General features: G+C 35.4%; 1 protein-coding gene across 1 annotated transcript; it reads right to left on the bottom strand.

Annotated features, from left to right (window-relative positions):
• Positions 1 to 14,328: 14,328 nt before the first annotated feature.
• Positions 14,329 to 15,888, bottom strand: LOC136812482 (uncharacterized). Its single transcript, XM_067068982.1, has one exon. The coding sequence runs from the start codon at positions 15,820 to 15,822 to the stop codon at positions 14,896 to 14,898; it is 927 nt and encodes a 308-aa protein (XP_066925083.1). The 5' UTR covers positions 15,823 to 15,888; the 3' UTR covers positions 14,329 to 14,895.
• Between the last annotated feature and the right edge of the window lie 1,905 nt (positions 15,889 to 17,793).

The raw sequence follows: 17,793 nt of genomic DNA, 5'->3' as shown, positions 1-17,793 counted from the left end.
GGCCTCGATTTAAGAATTCTTTTAAACCTGGTTATGATAGAAGGCTGAGAAAGGAGGATCAAGAAGATCATACTTTCCGACATAACAACCCGAAACACTCTGCAAATTACTTCAATATAATTCATACGGGAATACTGTAGTTAATTACACCTGATTTGGTAATTAATTACAAATTGAGTCGGTAACACCGTCATGACCTGTTAAAATTGTTGCACTAATTATATCCCTGTTAAGATAGCCCCGAACAATAAGAAAAACATATTTCAGAAAAGTCTACATCATAAAATACGAAAGCAGACTAATTTGGATTGATCTTCAACCAAATCTTTCTGTTGAAAATAAAGTATATGCTTTTGTGAAATTAAACATGAACTCTTTGTCCTATCCGTTTCACAAAGTTTTAAGTGAGAAATTTCTCCAAACGAAATGAAACGAAATAGAAAAAACTTAGAGATAATATTAGATAATTATCTCTAAATTAGAACTAATTATGCATTTCGTTTGAGCTTCGTTTGAGCTTCGTTTTAATTCGTTTCATGAAACAATTTGAAACGAAAAAATTGAAACAATATTTGGAGACGCTCCCTAATATTATGTATTTTTGATATGGTACTCTATAGAAGGAAATGAAATTTATACTAATAATTTGTACATAAAAAAATTACTAAATACACCTGAAGTCCATTTGCTTTAAGTCAACCATAGATAATAAATGTCAGCAAAACTATTTCGTTGTACCTATCTCATGTTTTTTTTCGTTGATCAGATCCATTCCTCGTTTCCAACGTTGTCGATTGACATTCGAATCCTTCGAGGTTTTATCGACTGTCGTGGAGGCTTTAGTGGTTGCGATGTATCTATTTCCTCGACTCGTATCATCTAAATCGATTGCATCGCTTAATTTTCTCGTATAAGATGATGATATTTTTCTTCGTTGATTTTTCGGTGGCGGGCTTGTTCCTCGGGATGAAGTTGTTGAAACTTTACGTGAATTTTCCTGGCGTGTTCGGGAGGCGGGGGCGGTCACTTTAGAGGATTGCAATGTCTTTGGTTTACCAGTGTTGCTTGTTGGTAATTTCGGTTCAACAATTTTGATTCTTTTGTTAGATCTATTTCCATCTCTCTTCTCATGTTTCGAACGTGATAAAAGTTTTCCGAACTTACTAATGACAAATGAGAAACAACCATAGCTCTTAAAGCCATCCATCTTTAACATTACATAACTCTGAAATAAGCTATAAACTATTTACAGATGAAGCTCTTTAATTCTACATCATACTATTCCATACGCTCCGTTATTTGATAATATTTAAAGTCACCGTTGAAAAGAAACTCTCATAAACGATGCTTTACTATTCGATAGGTTCCTATATTTGATGAAAATCAAATTCCTCTTGAAAATCGAATAATTGAGCATCAATTGTATTTGCAATTTTTAAGTTACTTTTATGTCAAATATCGTGACTGATCACAATTTCCAAGTCAGGTAAAAGATGCTTCCACCAATACCAATACTAAAGCTTTCTAAAAAACTGTTGTTCTAATGATGTATCGATAGTAAATAATGCCTCATTTCTATCAAATTTTGTTACCATGGCGATATTAACGTATGTGCTTTCTTATCAATCTTTATCAATGATTTTAATCCAATTGATCCCTGGCTGATCCTAATTTTTATTCTCCTACTGTTAAATAAAAATACATATCAAATACAAAATTATTTAACTCAGAGGAAGGGTAAAAGCAAAAGAATAGGAATGCTCTCTGTTATAAACACCCTCCTCCTACTAGGTTTTCAAGGCGATGGAAATGTCCAAGCCAGTGTTAAAAAATCGAACTTCAATCTCGGTCAAAATATATTTGGAATTTTGGTTAATTCCTCGTTTTCAGCAATTTAAAGTTCGGGCAAAAAAGTCGGTTTTGGGAAGATTGATATATTTGTTCGAATATTTCAGGCTATATTCTGAGCTCTATTGGACCATTTTTGGACTTTTAGTTCCTCAGATCCTAAGGTCCAAAGTCTAGCGTTGAAACTGAGAGTTAAAACTCTACCCGTCCAACCTAATTTAGAGCGCTTCCAAATCGTTTGTGGTTGTAAGATTTCGTGGAAATTTGCCTTTTTTCTCAAATATTATGATTTTGATTATTGGAGGGACTAAATTTCGAAAATCTTGCCTTTTTATTTGACGTTTTCACGATCCTACGAATGCCTATTTCTATATTTACCAAGATTTTTAAACAAAATTTTCAAGCTTTAGTCCAAATTACAAGAATTTATGACCCTATAAGGGAGTCAAATTTTGATATTTCATCAGTATATATGTTGACCCTTTCAGAGACGCAATTTGACCATTTTAGAGACTTTCAAGAGTATAAACAAGAGACCCTTATGGCTCGTACATACCCAACACCCATTTTTCCTTTCAAATTTAATCCCAAAAATGGAGTTAAGTGACACGAGAGGTGTCCTCCCTACAATGGTTGATTTTCGTGGGAGCTCGTACCGCCGACTTTGGCACAATCGCAGGAGTCATGCACGCTACAACTTGGCTTCCTTGCTGATTGCCTTTGGATATAAATTTGTCACTCTGCTTTAATTTAGGGATACTAAAGTCTGTCTCAAAAGTGCGTCACACCATATTCATGTTATGTTAAAAAGTTATACAACATTGGAAAGATATTTTCGAAGAGAATTATATAAATGATTGAAGATTTTTATAAAGTTGAAAAATGAATAAGAAAGAATTAAGATGAAAAATATTAAATAAGTGAAGGTTCAAAATTCATGACATGAAACTTTTTAGAAAGAATATTTGAAGGTTGCTAATGATTCAAATCTGTGCACTGATCTTCCGTATCAAAGTTATAGGTCTATTTAGGCTGTTGTTGATCCCCCGGGGGTACTAGGGTTGCAGGCTGACGGGTATGTGTCGCCCGACTTCCGACCCTCGGACCCTTTAGCGGGACTAAAATGGAGAAAGAATAGGGAAATTTTTCAATTGTTACAACCCTTATGTGGACTAATTTGACTAAATTTTTATTTTTCAAGGAGCAAAAAGTTGAAATTTACCTATTCTTCCGACACTTAGTGGGACTGAAATTTAATTTTTTGTTTTTTTTCAACCCTTACATGGACTTTAAGGTTCCAAAAAAGGCACCCTTAAGTGCGGCACATACCCGTACCCTTCACTTGCCTTAGTACCCCCCCCCCCGGGTGTTGATTATTTTATGCCGTTTTAACTATACCCTTTAAATTGAGTCATTTTTTTAAATTAGTATTTACAGATCAAAATTTAAATTTGCTGAAATGACTAGAGGCAAAAATTTGTTTTCTGGCAATGATCTGCTGAGCAAAGATGATTACTGTTATAACAAACTAGATGCTGAATGGACCTACCTGATGATGAAAGTTAGATAGCAATGCCAGGAGAAAAATGAAAAAAATCAGTCAGAAAATAAAGCGTTTAGCGAAAATGCATAACGCAATAAATTCATCATTGATTGTTGATAGGGGGATGGAAGGGTGGTAGGGAAAAAATAAATAGAAAGTTCTGGTCGCAAAAATCAGTTTTATTGACAATTGAATCATGCTTGATGGTTATAAATAATGTTTTTTGTGTGAAAAACATAGAAATACAAAAACGGTGATTTCCAGCTTTTTCAACTGGAAAAAAAAATTTCTCAAAAATCGGACTCGGCCATGTTTTGGCAGTTGTCAATACGCATCTTTGAGCAAATAATCAGAAAAAACTATTGATAAAATCTTGAGAAAATGCAAAAAAAAACAGTTTTTCCGGCATATTTCTGGCATTTTCGGCCGAAAAAATTTGTTTTTTTGAAAAACATTTTGGGCATTGCCATTCTGCATTTTTGTGCCAAAAATCAGAAAAAACTAATCCGCTGATCCCGAGAAAGCTTAATTTCCTTGCAAATGGTAAAAGGGAATTTCCCCAAATACAAAAGTCTGTATTTTACGGCGAACAAACATTTTCCGGGAAAAATCACTTTAGCCATCTTTTATAGAACCTTGCCCTCTATCTTTCTGCCAAAAATCAGAGAAAACCAATGAAGCAATATTGCAGTCCCAAAAACCCTATTTTTAGGCAGTTTTTTGGCCCAAATTTACCCACATTTTAGGCATTGCTATTTTGCATCATTGTGCAAAATATCAGAAAAGAATAATAAGTCAACGTCGAGAAAAGCTATATTTTCTTATTTGGTTAAAGGGAATTTCACCAAAATACGAAAATACGTTTTTTAAGGCGAGTAAGAATTTTCCGGGAAAAATCACTTCAGCCATTCTTTAGAGAATCTTGCCCTCCATCTTTGTACAAAAGATCAGAAAAAAGTAATGACAGGATTTTGCACAAAGTCTAAAAAACCCTATTTTTAGGTAGTTTTTGGCCCAAATTTGCCCAAATAAATTTTTTCTCAAAAATCGGGCTCCGTCACATTTTTGGCATTGCCATTCTGCATTTTTGTGCAAAAAATCAGAAAAAACTAATGAGCCAATCCTGAGAAAAGCTGGTAACAGACGAACGAACGAACGGACATGGGTTTTATAGGACCTCCGCCGGGGTACCCGCCAGAGGTAGGTCCAAAAAGAACAGTCTCTTTCTTATGAGGATTGATACTGATCAGTGAAATACACAGTTGGACCCCCTCCGGAATTTAAGAAGTATTGGTACCTTGTCAAAATCGTCTAAGACATTGTATATCGAGTTGTATAGATAGTATTTGACGTTTTCAATGAATTGTATTAATCGTTAAAATATTTCTAATTTATAAAAATTGTAAATTAATAAACTTAAATAAACACAAACACATTGTTTTAAACATGAAACTGAAAGTACTGTGAAGCAAATTGTGTATATTTTTTTCTGAAAATTGTATCACCTTCACCTTGTAGAGCCCTCTTAAATCATCGCTTAACCTTTAATACATAAACTTAAATAATCAAATGTATAGCATTACTTTATTGGAACTAATTTTTGTGGGAATTAATTTAGCGTTTTTTTCGCGGCTTTTTGGCAAAACTGCGAAAATTTTAACCAGCAAAATCCCTAGGAAAATGAAAAAGAAATTTGACCAAAAAAAGCAAAACCACGAAAATTAAAACCCGCGAAATACAATTTTTCCGATCTTTTTTCTCGACCGCGAAAATTAGTTCCAATGGAATCCGTATAATTTATAAATCATAATGAACTAGGTTTTATCATTAGTTCTAGTTAATGGTAGATGCAATTGTCTGATCTTGATGATGGTGAAGTGATGTCTGGTAATGGACTATTCCAGAAGAAAAAAAACTTACGACCTATGTTGACCGTTTTTAATTTTTCAGGATCCCCTTAGATTTTTTTATTCTAATTTTTGTTCCACCTTTGAATGGTATGTAAGTGTTTATGGTTCACTTCCCCGGGGGGGGGGGTGCACTCAAGGTAAATGACCTACCAGACGTTCGGCCCTTAAGGATAGGTTTTTCATAGTTCAGCTTGTGCACTGTAAGGGTAGGAAATTACAAAACTGCACTGAACTGCACTGTAAGGGTAGGAAATTGTGATAAAAGGCCAATTCAATTGCGAGAAATTTTAAAAAAGTGCACTGTAAGGGTATGATTTTTCATGGAAATTCACTGCACTGTAAGGGTCCCATTTTAGAAGCCAAATTTTGGGCCGAACGTATGGTCGTTTTCACATCGAGTGCCCCCCTCCCCCGGGTTCACTTCATGTGAATTCACCGGAAAGACGGATCAAGTCGGCAATAAAACTCATCAAATTCTAACCAACAATAAATTAGCTAAAATTCTGTTCAAACTTCCCAAACCCTTTCATGCAATATCTTTCATTTCTTTATCATTTTCAACATTCGCTTTGCGTTCTTTAATGATAGTCATACCTCGTTTCCAGTGATTTTTTGCCATTTTATTGTTTACTGGTGATCGTTCAGGATTGACTTCTGAATTTGTAATTGACACTTTTGCTACATATCTTGATTTACGACTGGTATCATCTAAATCAATAGCGTCACTAAGCTTTTTGGAGACGCTGGATACTTTCCTAGATTTATTTGATCTATTCGGTGATATATTCGGCGATCTACTAGGGGATTTGCTGCCTGAATGTTTTCGTCCTGCGTTTAGTTCACTGTTGGAAATTTTCCGCCCTGGGTGTAATTCGTTGTTGGAATGTTTTCGTCCCGAGTATGAATCGTTGCTTGATAGACGTCTTCTTTCTTGATGCTGGACGCTGGTAGAACTAGTTTTCCTTGACGCGTGTTGGTGAGCCGGAGGGACGTATCGTATTCGCGTAGGAGATGATTTTTTACTTTTTACGAATGGAAAACATTTCTTGAAATAATCACAAACAAATGAAAAACAACCATAATTCTTGGTAGCCGCCATTTTGGATATTCGTACGTTTCCTAGGTTGATTCACAATCAAAACAAACAAAGTTCACCACAATCCAACCAAACTAATTCATTCTCTAGCATCAGTCTTGTAAAACCCTTCACAAAACCTCAGAAAAATTAATTTCGAAAAAATTCTGCATAACATAAGCTCAGATACAACACAACTCTTTATCAATCATTCAATTTCCTATAGATTTAGAATCTCTCGTGCTGTCTTCAACAGTCATCTGTATTTTTCATAGACATAATTATGATAATAACGTCTACTCCATTATTAGTTCTATGGATACGGTTCCTAGGGAGGGATTAAAAATCTAGCTGTTTTTAATTGTCTCATTCTTACTGTAATTAGTGAGAAAGTCGAGTTTCAATCCGCAAGCTTCAATACATAATTATTTTTTTTAATAAGAGCCAGTATTCTAAGCTGAGCCTGTTCTTAAATTTCCATTGTTCTTAATAATACATGTTTTAATAAGCAAGTGTCTGGGGCTCAAATTATGCTTAGCATTCTATTGTTTTCAAACAATACAGTAGAGCCATTGTTTAGGTACCAAAAACTGAGCCTGCATATGCTTATAAACAATATGCTTATAAAAGTAAACATGTAAAGCTAAAAGGCTTGGATATAAAACTTTAAGCAAGAATATGAAAAATTGACCAAAATAAGAATTTTAACTTATTAATTAAGATCTCCTAAATTGGAGGTGTCTTCTCAATACTAAAATCAACTGACCCCGATTAAAGTGAAGATCAAGTTTTCCGCATTGCATAATGAATTTTGCATTCCAATGCAAAATCAAAATTAATTTAGCATCTCGCTAATCATGATCCGTCCCTTACCATTAATCTCCATGGATATAATTTAATGCAATTTATTATTGTAAAAGAGTCAGCTTGAGCAGCACTACTATGTAAACAAACAACCTTCGAGGAATACAAGTTCCTTGGCAACTAATAAACTAGACTACAATACTCGAATCTCCGAGAATATTCTGATTACTCCGCGTACGTACGTAGTCTAAAAGCCATGGCTCCGTGAGAAAATCTACCCAGGCTCGCAAACCCATTTGATCTTTTAAGATTTGAGATGAATGTTAATTTTTTTTTTGAGCGCAGTTATTCGCTAAGGTAAAACAATCGCTCCAAAACAAGCGCCAATCATAATCATTAGCGCCCAGTTGCTCACTTTCAAGCTGCAACGACAATGCATGGTATTGATTTTTTTGGCTGAACAAATCGTCCCATTCGTCATACACGTTTTTTATAAGAACAAACTATATAAGAACATAAGGCTTCGATGGCCAAAATGCTAAGAACAAGTTAAGAACATTTTAAGGCTTTGTGGACTCGAAAACACTTTTTAGAAAAATGGGTTATTAGAAAGGTCACAAAATGGGGAAAATGAGAACATTTAAAATTTTTTTGGATGTTTTATAAGAAAACGTGTATCCTTTTAGAGCAGAGCCTGGTTTCCCATCCCAACAAACACGTTTTTTTATAAAAGAACATCAAACATTTTTGAAGCCTTCAGATGTTCTTAACTTTTTGAATTTAAACCTTATAATGTTCTTAGTTTCACCTTAGTATTTTTGACCGTTTTTCTAAGAAATTGGGTGTTTTAGAGTCCACGAAGCCTTTAAATGTTCTTAACTTGTTCTTAACATTTTTGCCATCGAAGCCTCATGATCTTATATACAATCATGGTCCAAATCTATTGAGAATTATGCTTATTTCCTCGTTTTTCGAAATTTGGAGCTCGGGCGAGAAAGTCGATTTTGGGCCATCTCTCAAATTTAATCGGATATTTCAATTTGGCTCGGGTTTATAGACTTCCAGGCTATATTGTAAGCCTTATTGGACCATTTTTGAGCATTCAGATCCTCAGATCCTAAGGTCGTTAGTCTTAATTCTCATGCTAAAATTCAGAGTTACAACTCTACCCTTCCAACCTACTTTAGAGCACTTACAAGTCGATTGTGGTTTCAAAACTTCCCGGTGGATTTCCCTTTTTTCTCAAATATCACGACCATGATTGTAGTCTGCTCTTACAAAAAACGTGTACATCTTCTATATAAAATACGATAAATAGAATGAGCAAAATACTATAAGATCGGCGCATCAAATTATTTTATTGATTCTGCTTTGCCAGCATAAAAGGAATCGTCTGGCGAAAACCAGGTGAACATTTTCAAGTGAAATTATAGGTAGAATGCATACTTTCTTTTATCTGTGTGTTAACAAACCCTGTTTTTATAAGAACAAACTATAAAAGAACATAAGGCTTCGATGGCCAAAAAATTAAGAACAAGTTAAGAACATTTATAGGCTTTGTGGGCTCTAAAACATTCGCTTTCTTGGGAAATCACACAGAAATACCCACAAAACGCATTTTTAGGCTTGAAACTCAAAAAATTAAGAACATCCAAAGGATTAAAAAGATTTTTGATGCTCTTATAAAAACGTGTAATGCAATAATGACTTCAAACCTTTTCAGCTCAAGCGTCCAAGAAAAAGATTCTTATCATATTCGTGAGGATTCAACTTAAATATTACGTCATATTTCCACTATATCTGCCCCATCGGTGGCTCAATAAAAAATCTGTTGAAAGTCAAAACATAGAATACTCATTTTAAGGGGTTTCTGATACTTACTGATGACGTCATCAAATCTAGGATGACGAATTTGTTATGATTATTTTCGAAAAATTGGAGATGAGAAAATAGTGATGTTTCATAACAACTTTCGCTTGGTAATCCGATAGATCGATGCTTTCTTTGCGTTTATCATAAGAACATGATATTTCTCAGCAATGATATTTTACGATTTTTAGTTACAAGCTTACTTACTTACCTCTTACATACTTGTTTTTTAGCTAACTTAGCAGCTCAAGCTAGAAAAGGGTCTTTCTACTTCCGAACTTGGATATGTAGACAGAGCCTCCCCCCCCAACAGTTTGCGATGGCGCAATTGAGTATTCTTTCGGCGTAATAACTGATCTTTATATATCCCTGGACCAAGCTATATCCGGCATCTTTGATGGAAGTTTTTTTTGAATTGGTACCCAAATAGAAGCCATCGCAGTGTTAAAAATTAACGTCTAATGGCGCTACATCATCAAAAGTTTTGGAGGGAAAGTAGATCTAGCGCCCTCGATACATTTACACCACTATTGAGTAGTGCCGCCATTAGGGTACCACTTTTCAAAAAACTCTGATCAAAGATTTTGCTTGGCAGGAATAGACGATATCGGCTTTCCAAATTCTCCCCGAATGATTACGCATGATGCATTGCGCAAAAAAATTCACAGACGATATCGACTTTCCGTGAATTTTTTGCGCAATGCATCATGGGTAATCATTCGGGGAGAATTCGGAAAGTCGATATCGTCTATTGAGAAGCTTGGTCCAGGGTATATAAAGGTCAGTGGGCGTAATGCTGATTGAATGAGCTATGATTTCAAAAAGCGTGATTGATAAGATAATCTTTTTGGTGTGCCGTAATGAGAGAATAGTTTTGAATTATTTGCGTGATTGCGTGATCGGGGAGTCCGCTGAGGGGGGGGGTTACAAATTAAAGATTACCATCTGACTGTTTGTGTGGTAAACCAAGTAAAAATACACCTCTTTTAATTTTATACTTACATTTTGTAGCCCACTGTTGGTCCGTTTTTTATTCTCTTCTTTAGCTATAAAGTGCTAAATTAAAAGGTGTAAGCGAAAGGAATTACACGTTCTTTTTTTATTAGAACACCTAAAATTTCGCTGAGCCTGGATGTGCTTATTTTTTTTAGCAATTTTCAGCCTAAAATGTTCTTAAATGCGTTCTTAATTTTTCAGACTACTCTAAATCGACAATATGATACAAAATAACGAGCACTTAAATTTGGCAAAATTTGGACAATATTTGACTCTCGACTTTTGAAGATCCACCCCTAAATTCGGTTAAAACTGCTTAAAAAGAGGAAAAAATTATAGTTTCTTTCATTTTTTTCCAAACTGAGGCTGGGCATGTTCTTAAGATGTTCTTAATTTTTCGACGAATTTCAGCCTATGTTCTTATAAACTAGGTTCTAATAAAAGAAAAGGTATAGGCGCTGAATCACTGACCTCACGAAACTGCGCAGGTAGCATGAGGAGAAGTAATCCGTCTAGAAAATTTCAGCAACCTAAAAGTAATTTGGCACTAAAGTTAGCGATCACAGGCATCTTTGGGGCGCTAGCTTTCGGCAATCCGCAAAATATTGACCGATTGTGGGGTCGGTTGCCTCCTTATGCGCCACTCTGTTGACTGAGTCCACCCTGGGGGATAAAATAATGTCGATAGCGCTTATTTGATACTATGCTGTCATCTCTCTGTTTGGAGAACTGATAAGAAATGAAATAGGAATGAGTGTTCCAAATCTTGAATATTATATCAATTAGTAAGAACAGTCTATCAAGATTCTTACGAAAAAAAATGTTGACAGTAACACTTGATCTTATGCATACACAAACGAGTTGTTTGACAACTGAAGTATCATCGTCATACACAAAAAAAGATATATGAACAAAATCCAATCTGTAACAAAGTTCTTAATATTTGATGTTATGGTATGTGGGTTGTGATAAAATGTGAGATTGTGTGATCAAAAAAGTTTTGCAGTAAAAAATTATAAAAGGGTGATGAGAAGTTTTGTTTTATTTCATTGATTACTGTAGAAAGTGCATTCGAATTGTACGAAAGTTTGGAGAAAAGATTCGTTTAAAAGAAGTCAAAGTACAGGGTGTCAAAAGAAAGCGGACAAAATAATCTTTATAGAGTAGAATCCTCAAAAAGCACTATCTAAACTTGGTTTACAATAATTGAAAAAAAAAATCACAATTCTTTTGTTCCAATCATTAGATATTCAATTTCCAAGAAAATTAAGTAGTTTTTGAGATTGAAATATTTAGTATACTTTTTAGGATTTTACTTGACACATAAAAATTTGTCCGCTTTTTTTGGGACACACTGTATAGTTTTCAGTCTACCACTGTAGAAATTATTTAGTGGGTTAGTAAGAACGATGTCTTGGGTTGATGGGAAGCAAACAATAACAATGGTTCAGGCTCCAGAATTTTTTTCCGGAGCATTGTTATACAGAATTTAGATTTACTTAACACATCAGTCATCAATTTGTAATCAAGGGCGTGTGTTATTTTATTTTAACCCTATTCGTACTAGGGGGGGGCTCTTTCTGTTCGGAAGTCAAACTATTGATAATAGCTCCTGAAATAATAGAGCTTTTGCCGTGAAATTTTCTGTAAATTCCTAACTTTTATTTTGCTTCAAAATAAAAAAAAATTTAACACCTAAATATTTTCACACCTTGAGCATGATGACATTTCTGACAGTAAGGTGTCACAAAAATTGACACTTTTCCAATACAAATTTATTTTTAATGTCAAATATATCATTTAAACCGTAATTTATTGAATATTTAGGATAAAATAAGCATTTTAAACTCTGACAACTTTTTTCTAAAGCCTTTGTTAGAATACAATAGCTATTTATAAGAACAATGGAAAATTTCGGGTTTTGCTCACTTTGGGCATGACGAGTGACGTCATCAAAAAAATTTTTTGTCAAAAGTTACCTTACGTGACGAATATCTTGTGTGCCAAATTTCATCCAAAAAGACCCACTAGATCAAAAGTTAAGGGGTGGTACAGGAAAAGCCCCCCCCTAGTTCTGAACCGCCCCTAAAAGCCTAGTTTGAATAGGGTTAACGTCATTTCTGGAGAAAGTTTTCACCCGTCACCTTTTTAATAAGAAAAGAGCATGAACTCTATAGTTGGAAAATGTAACTTCAGAAAGTAGCAAATAGTTCAGTCTAGAGCAACGTACTTTCCAGACCTACTAATTGAGTATAGATTCTTTGACCTTATCCAAGTAAAAAATTTAAAAGAATTAAAAAATTAGTCTGAATCATAGACCTCTACAAAACCCCAGGTAAAATAGGAATCACGAATCCCTTAGTGGATGCCAGCAGCATCCACATATTATTGAGTTTAAAGCTAACTCCTTGTTTTCTCGCACGGCACAATTTTCGAAATCTTTTGGCAGATTTTCTTTTTCTAGCGTTTCACGCGTTTTGGATTGACAAAAAAATACAATGGCTGAATATGAGTGGCTCTATTTCCATCCAATCAAATAGTCCGGGAGCCAAATCCTATATCTCCTTAAATAAGCACTTTTGCTTAACCCAAGATTCTACAGGATAAACTATACATTTTTGGAATCCTCAACTATCCTAGTTTTGGAAATGGTCGGTCCCCAAAGCTAACTCCTGGTCAATTTTTCATACTGGGCTTGAGTTTAGGGGGTACTTTTTACCCTTTGTAAGGATTTGTTAAGGAAAATGCCATTCCAGGGATGATATAATTTGCTGTATCTAGTCAATCAGTTGACCAATTGCTTTGAAACTTTGCAAAAAGTTTTAAGGTAGGCTGATGATTATTTTCGGCAAAAATTTTTTGTGAAAAATTGTTTTTATAGGTTTGCCTGGGGAAAAAAAGGGAAAATTTGGGTATTTTAACTAAATTTTGACCCTTTTTGAGTCTGGGACCTACCCAAACAACTTTTAATGAGACACAAACTAGGTATTATGATAGACCTTGATGCAATACATCAGAAACATTTCAAACGGACAGTATTTAGTATTATTTCAGGGCTGCAGGGGGTAAAATTGCCCATTTTTATGGGTTTTTACCTTATTTGAGCAATTTTCACCACTAATCTTGGTTAAAACGTCATCTAAAATAGTTTTAACTTGATTTTCGTGTAATATATCCTGAAAGATTCCAAAGCTGACTTAAAACTAACAAAACAAGGGTGCAAATGGACAAACCAGGGGGTAAAAATGCCCATTTTAGGCGATTTTGATCGTTTTTGGACCTATTTCACTCATAAAGCGGTTTTATGGTGTACCAATTTTATTTCTGACCACTGAAACAAGGATCATTTTGTAGTAGGAGCAATGGGAAAGTGTTTTGTGGTTTTCATTGTCTGTAATCAGGGTCACTGTGGGCAAATCAGGGGTAAATACACCACTTCTTGGTAGTTGTTGCCTGAATTTGGATGTTTTTATTGTATGGTAGCCTCAAATTTATGAAATTTTGAGATTGAAACCAGTTATATACCCTTCAGTCATTTCTTAGTACTTTTGTTGACAACCTACACAAAATAATGACGGGTCCATTTTGGGAAGCTCTGAATAGCAATATAGTAGAATTTCAAAGCAAAAACTGACAAAATTACGTCAAATAAATGTTATCATTTGGGCATAACTTAAGTTTTAAATCCGTCATTATTTTGTGTAGTTGTCAACAAAAGTACTAAGAAATGACTGAAGGGTATATAACTGGTTTCAATCTCAAAGTTTCATAAATTTGAGGCTACCATACAATAAAAACATCCAGATTCAGGCAACAACTACCAAGAAGTGGTGTATTTACCCCCTGATTTGCCCACAGTGACCCTGATTACAGACAATGAAAACCACAAATAACTTTCCCATTGCTCCTACTACAAAATGATCCTTGTTTCAGTGGTCAGAAATAAAATTGGTACACCATAAAACCGCTTTATGAGTGAAATAGGTCCAAAAACGATCAAAATCGCCTAAAATGGGCATTTTTACCCCCTGGTTTGTCCATTTGCACCCTGGTTTTGTTAGTTTTAAGTCAGCATTGTAATCTTTCAGGATATATTACACGAAAATCAAGTTAAAACTATTTTTGATGACGTTTTAACCAAGATTAGTGGTGAAAATTGCTCAAATAAGGTAAAAACCCATAAAAATGGGCAATTTTACCCCCTGCAGCCCTGAAATAATACTAAATACTGTCTGTTTGAAAAGTTTCTGATGTATTGCATCAAGGTCTATCATAATACCTAGTTTGTGTCTCATTAAAAGTTGTTTGGGTAGGTCCCAGACTCAAAAAGGGTCAAAATTTAGTTAAAATACCCAAATTTTCCCTTTTTTTCCCCAGGCAAACCTATAAAAACAATTTTTCACAAAAATTTTTGCCGAAAATAATCATCAGCCTACCTTAAAACTTTTTGCAAAGTTTCAAAGCAATTGGTCAACTGATTGACTAGATACAGCAAATTATATCATCCCTGGAATGGCATTTTCCTTAACAAATCCTTACAAAGGGTAAAAAGTACCCCCTAAACTCAAGCCCAGTATGAAAAATTGACCAGGAGTTAGCTTTGGGGACCGACCATTTCCAAAACTAGGATAGTTGAGGATTCCAAAAATGTATAGTTTATCCTGTAGAATCTTGGGTTAAGCAAAATGCTATTTTTTGGGTTTGGCTCCCGGACTAAAAGGTAATCGTCCTATAAAAAGTCATTGAAATGTGGCTCGAAAAAGAGATTTAAAGTTTCATACAGTGAAGTATCAGAAATTTTAACAAGCACGAGGAACGCAAGTTATGGATTAAGGTTCCTGAAGAATATCTTATTCATATGTTTTATTTATAAGTTGAGGCTGTTGGTTGGTGTCAGATCTCTCTTGGCGACGTTTGGCTCGATAGCAGTCGATACACATCTTGTGTGGCTTTCTGTTTCGTCCTGTCCTGCCCTCCGTGAAACGCAGGTACGGCTTTCTAGAACCAGGACATGGAATCGGTGTTTCAGCGTGAGTAGCCTCAGTCTGCTTTGGCTTATGTCGACGATATGTTGACGAGGACACGTTCCCGACTGAGGATGGCAGTGCATCCCGTGCCATCTCCTTGCTCTCTACAAGGGCAATAATGTCATTTATAGAAGTTTCGAGAATGTTTGCAATACCAAGAACTTCCCGTCTGATGTCAGAATCTTCGATACCCGCAATTAGAACATCTCTTATAATAGAGTCTGTAAAGTCAATTGTGTTATCGCAAGTACATCTAGTTTTGTAATTACAGGTCTCTGCCTTTCCTCTAACCCGTGAGGAGAAAATGCGAAATTGTTCGTCGCGTTCCTGATGCATGTTCATAAGTTCAGTTCTCGTAACACAGGTAGCAACAGCTACGACAGCTAATGATTTCATTGATTCTAATAGCTCGTTGGTAGGGCGATTCATGATTCCAGGATTCGAACGCAGTAAACTATCCCCAAGAGATTGGCTCGCACATTGGAACAGCTGAGTGGAACAGTTATTTGCTTCGAGGCCAGATCCAATAACAAATGCTTCCCAACGACGAAGAAATAGGTTCCATTCTTCCTGGTTCAATCCACTATCGACTTTCGGTCTATCCAATTTCGGTCCAGAAGGGATGCGGGCACGGCCACCACCCATGTGGATGGTACTGTGGGCCGACAGCAAGGTGCACGCCACAGTTTCAGATGAGCCCGCTGGTGTTTGGTACTCACAACCAGGTACGGGACATTGCAACTCAACCATATCAGTGTAAGATTAGCATGAAGAATATCTTATTCATATGTTTTATTTATAACTATGAATGCTAATCTAAAAGAACAAGAGAAAGATATATATATATATAATATAAAATCCTATAGTTCCTGAAGGGATAATAAAACTTGTACTTGTTCGAGTTAAGGAGACATTCGAGTTATAGAGTTTCGAGTAATGGAGGCTCCACTGTACTTCGATGAAGACTTGCAATCGAACAACATTCATTTACGACTCGTAGAAACTTTTTCATAACAAGCGAGATTAATTTTCAAAGCTCATTAGCCCCCGGAAAACCACAAAACGGTCACTTTTGCCAAAATCATGACGTCATATCAAGGTGTTTTCGAAAATATTTTCATTGTATTGTTTCATTTGCTTGTGTAGTTTTTGCTTTCTATTGGCTTGAATATCATCCAAATACCTCATTGATGACCCATGTGGAAATCAAAACTGCAATGCTATCGAAATTGAAGTAACCGTAGCTGAATAATTAGAGTTTAGAGTTAGAGTCCTATTCTGATATTTGTTAGAAAGGGACTTTGAATTTTGACTCGAAGTTGATTATGAAGCAAATTCGAAAACTATGATGGACTTAGTCTTTTTCACGGTCACAGAATGACTTTGAAATAAAATCTGAACTTTGGAAAGGATATAACGCCCTGTCACAGTAACCCGAATATTATGACAACGATGGATTTAAATATATCAATGGTGGGGCATGGAAATGGTTCTTTTCTATGGCTTAGTTTCAAAAACCTCGTCAAAGGAGTTTTTTTTAATGTTTTTAGCTACTCGCTAATTGTTTGTAGTTACTTCAAACGTTTTAAGCTAGGTTTTTGCCAGGGAAGAGGGTGCTTAGGAAAAAGCAAGTCCTGTGTATATACGGACAGTCTCTGTAAGGGTTCGGACTTCCTTATTTAGGGTCCTTTTAAGGATACAAAGACCATGAAAAGTCAAAAGATATTTCTAAGGTTAAAAAATCTTTCTTTTAAGGGTAACTTTTTTTGCAAAAACTTGTCTCCAAAGTTTGCTTTTTGGAGGACCGATCCACACATTCTCTATCCCTATATCCTCCCTTGTGGAGGTTTTTTGATGAACATTTTAGTGCAACTACGTGACATAGTATTAAACCAATCACTTGACCCTTTTGATGACAAAGACACCCCCGTGTCACAGACCCGCTGGGCACCCCCACCCGCTGAAAAAAAGGTCCAAAATTTTGTCCCCGGGGAAAAAAACGGGCTAAATTTGCCTCCGGGGAATCCCCACTGAAAACTTTTAATTTTTCTAGATCCCCACTAAGTAGCTCTTCGAAATTTTTATTTCCCTGCCGGTCCCCACTGAAACTTGAAGATTTTGAGAAAACCTCGCTACCCGCCTATGCTCAAAAACATCAACAGAATTTATGCAAAACTTTAGTTTGAAAACTTATGTTAAAAAAAACTGCTAACTGTTATTCTATCTTTGATTAACTCTTAACTGATAATCTTTATCTTTAAGACTGACTGTTCATTATCAAGCAACTTCATCCAGCCAGCCAATTTTTTTTAACATCCAATTCAGATTGTCTACCATATTTGTTTTGATTTTGAAATACCTTTAAATATATATTTTGCACGCTCGCAAGCTAAGCGAAACAAACTGACAGATTTCTTTACCTAAGTAGTACGCCCTCAGCTAGGCTAGAAAATCCCGATTTTTTGTTATGAACAGGCCTAGTCTAGAATGTGAGACACTGGAAAAACTGTTTACACTGGTTTACAGTGGTTTTAAACCTTTGTGCTCTTCATGCAGTTTTATGGAGTTTTGATGATTAAAATGGGTTGAAAATAGACTTCTGTTGACCCTGAGAATACTTTAATGGATTTTTATCAGTTTCAGTTTGATGTTTTGTAAACTGTTGTGATTGTGATGAAAAGGAAGACAGAGAGAAAACAAACTTGGAAAACTTTGCAAGAA

This window comes from Clytia hemisphaerica, unplaced genomic scaffold (genome assembly GCF_902728285.1).
Source record: "Clytia hemisphaerica strain Z4C2 unplaced genomic scaffold, Clytia hemisphaerica genome assembly, whole genome shotgun sequence".
Taxonomy (NCBI): Eukaryota; Metazoa; Cnidaria; class Hydrozoa; order Leptothecata; family Clytiidae; genus Clytia; species Clytia hemisphaerica.
Note: the sequence above shows the minus strand (reverse complement) of the source record. Positions and strands in the feature narration are given on the sequence as shown.

What these genes read in the sequence shown, in the direction of transcription:
- LOC136812482 (XM_067068982.1), bottom strand. Translation starts at nt 15,822, where the DNA reads ATGGTTGAGTTGCAATGTCCCGTACCTGGTTGTGAGTACCAAACACCA.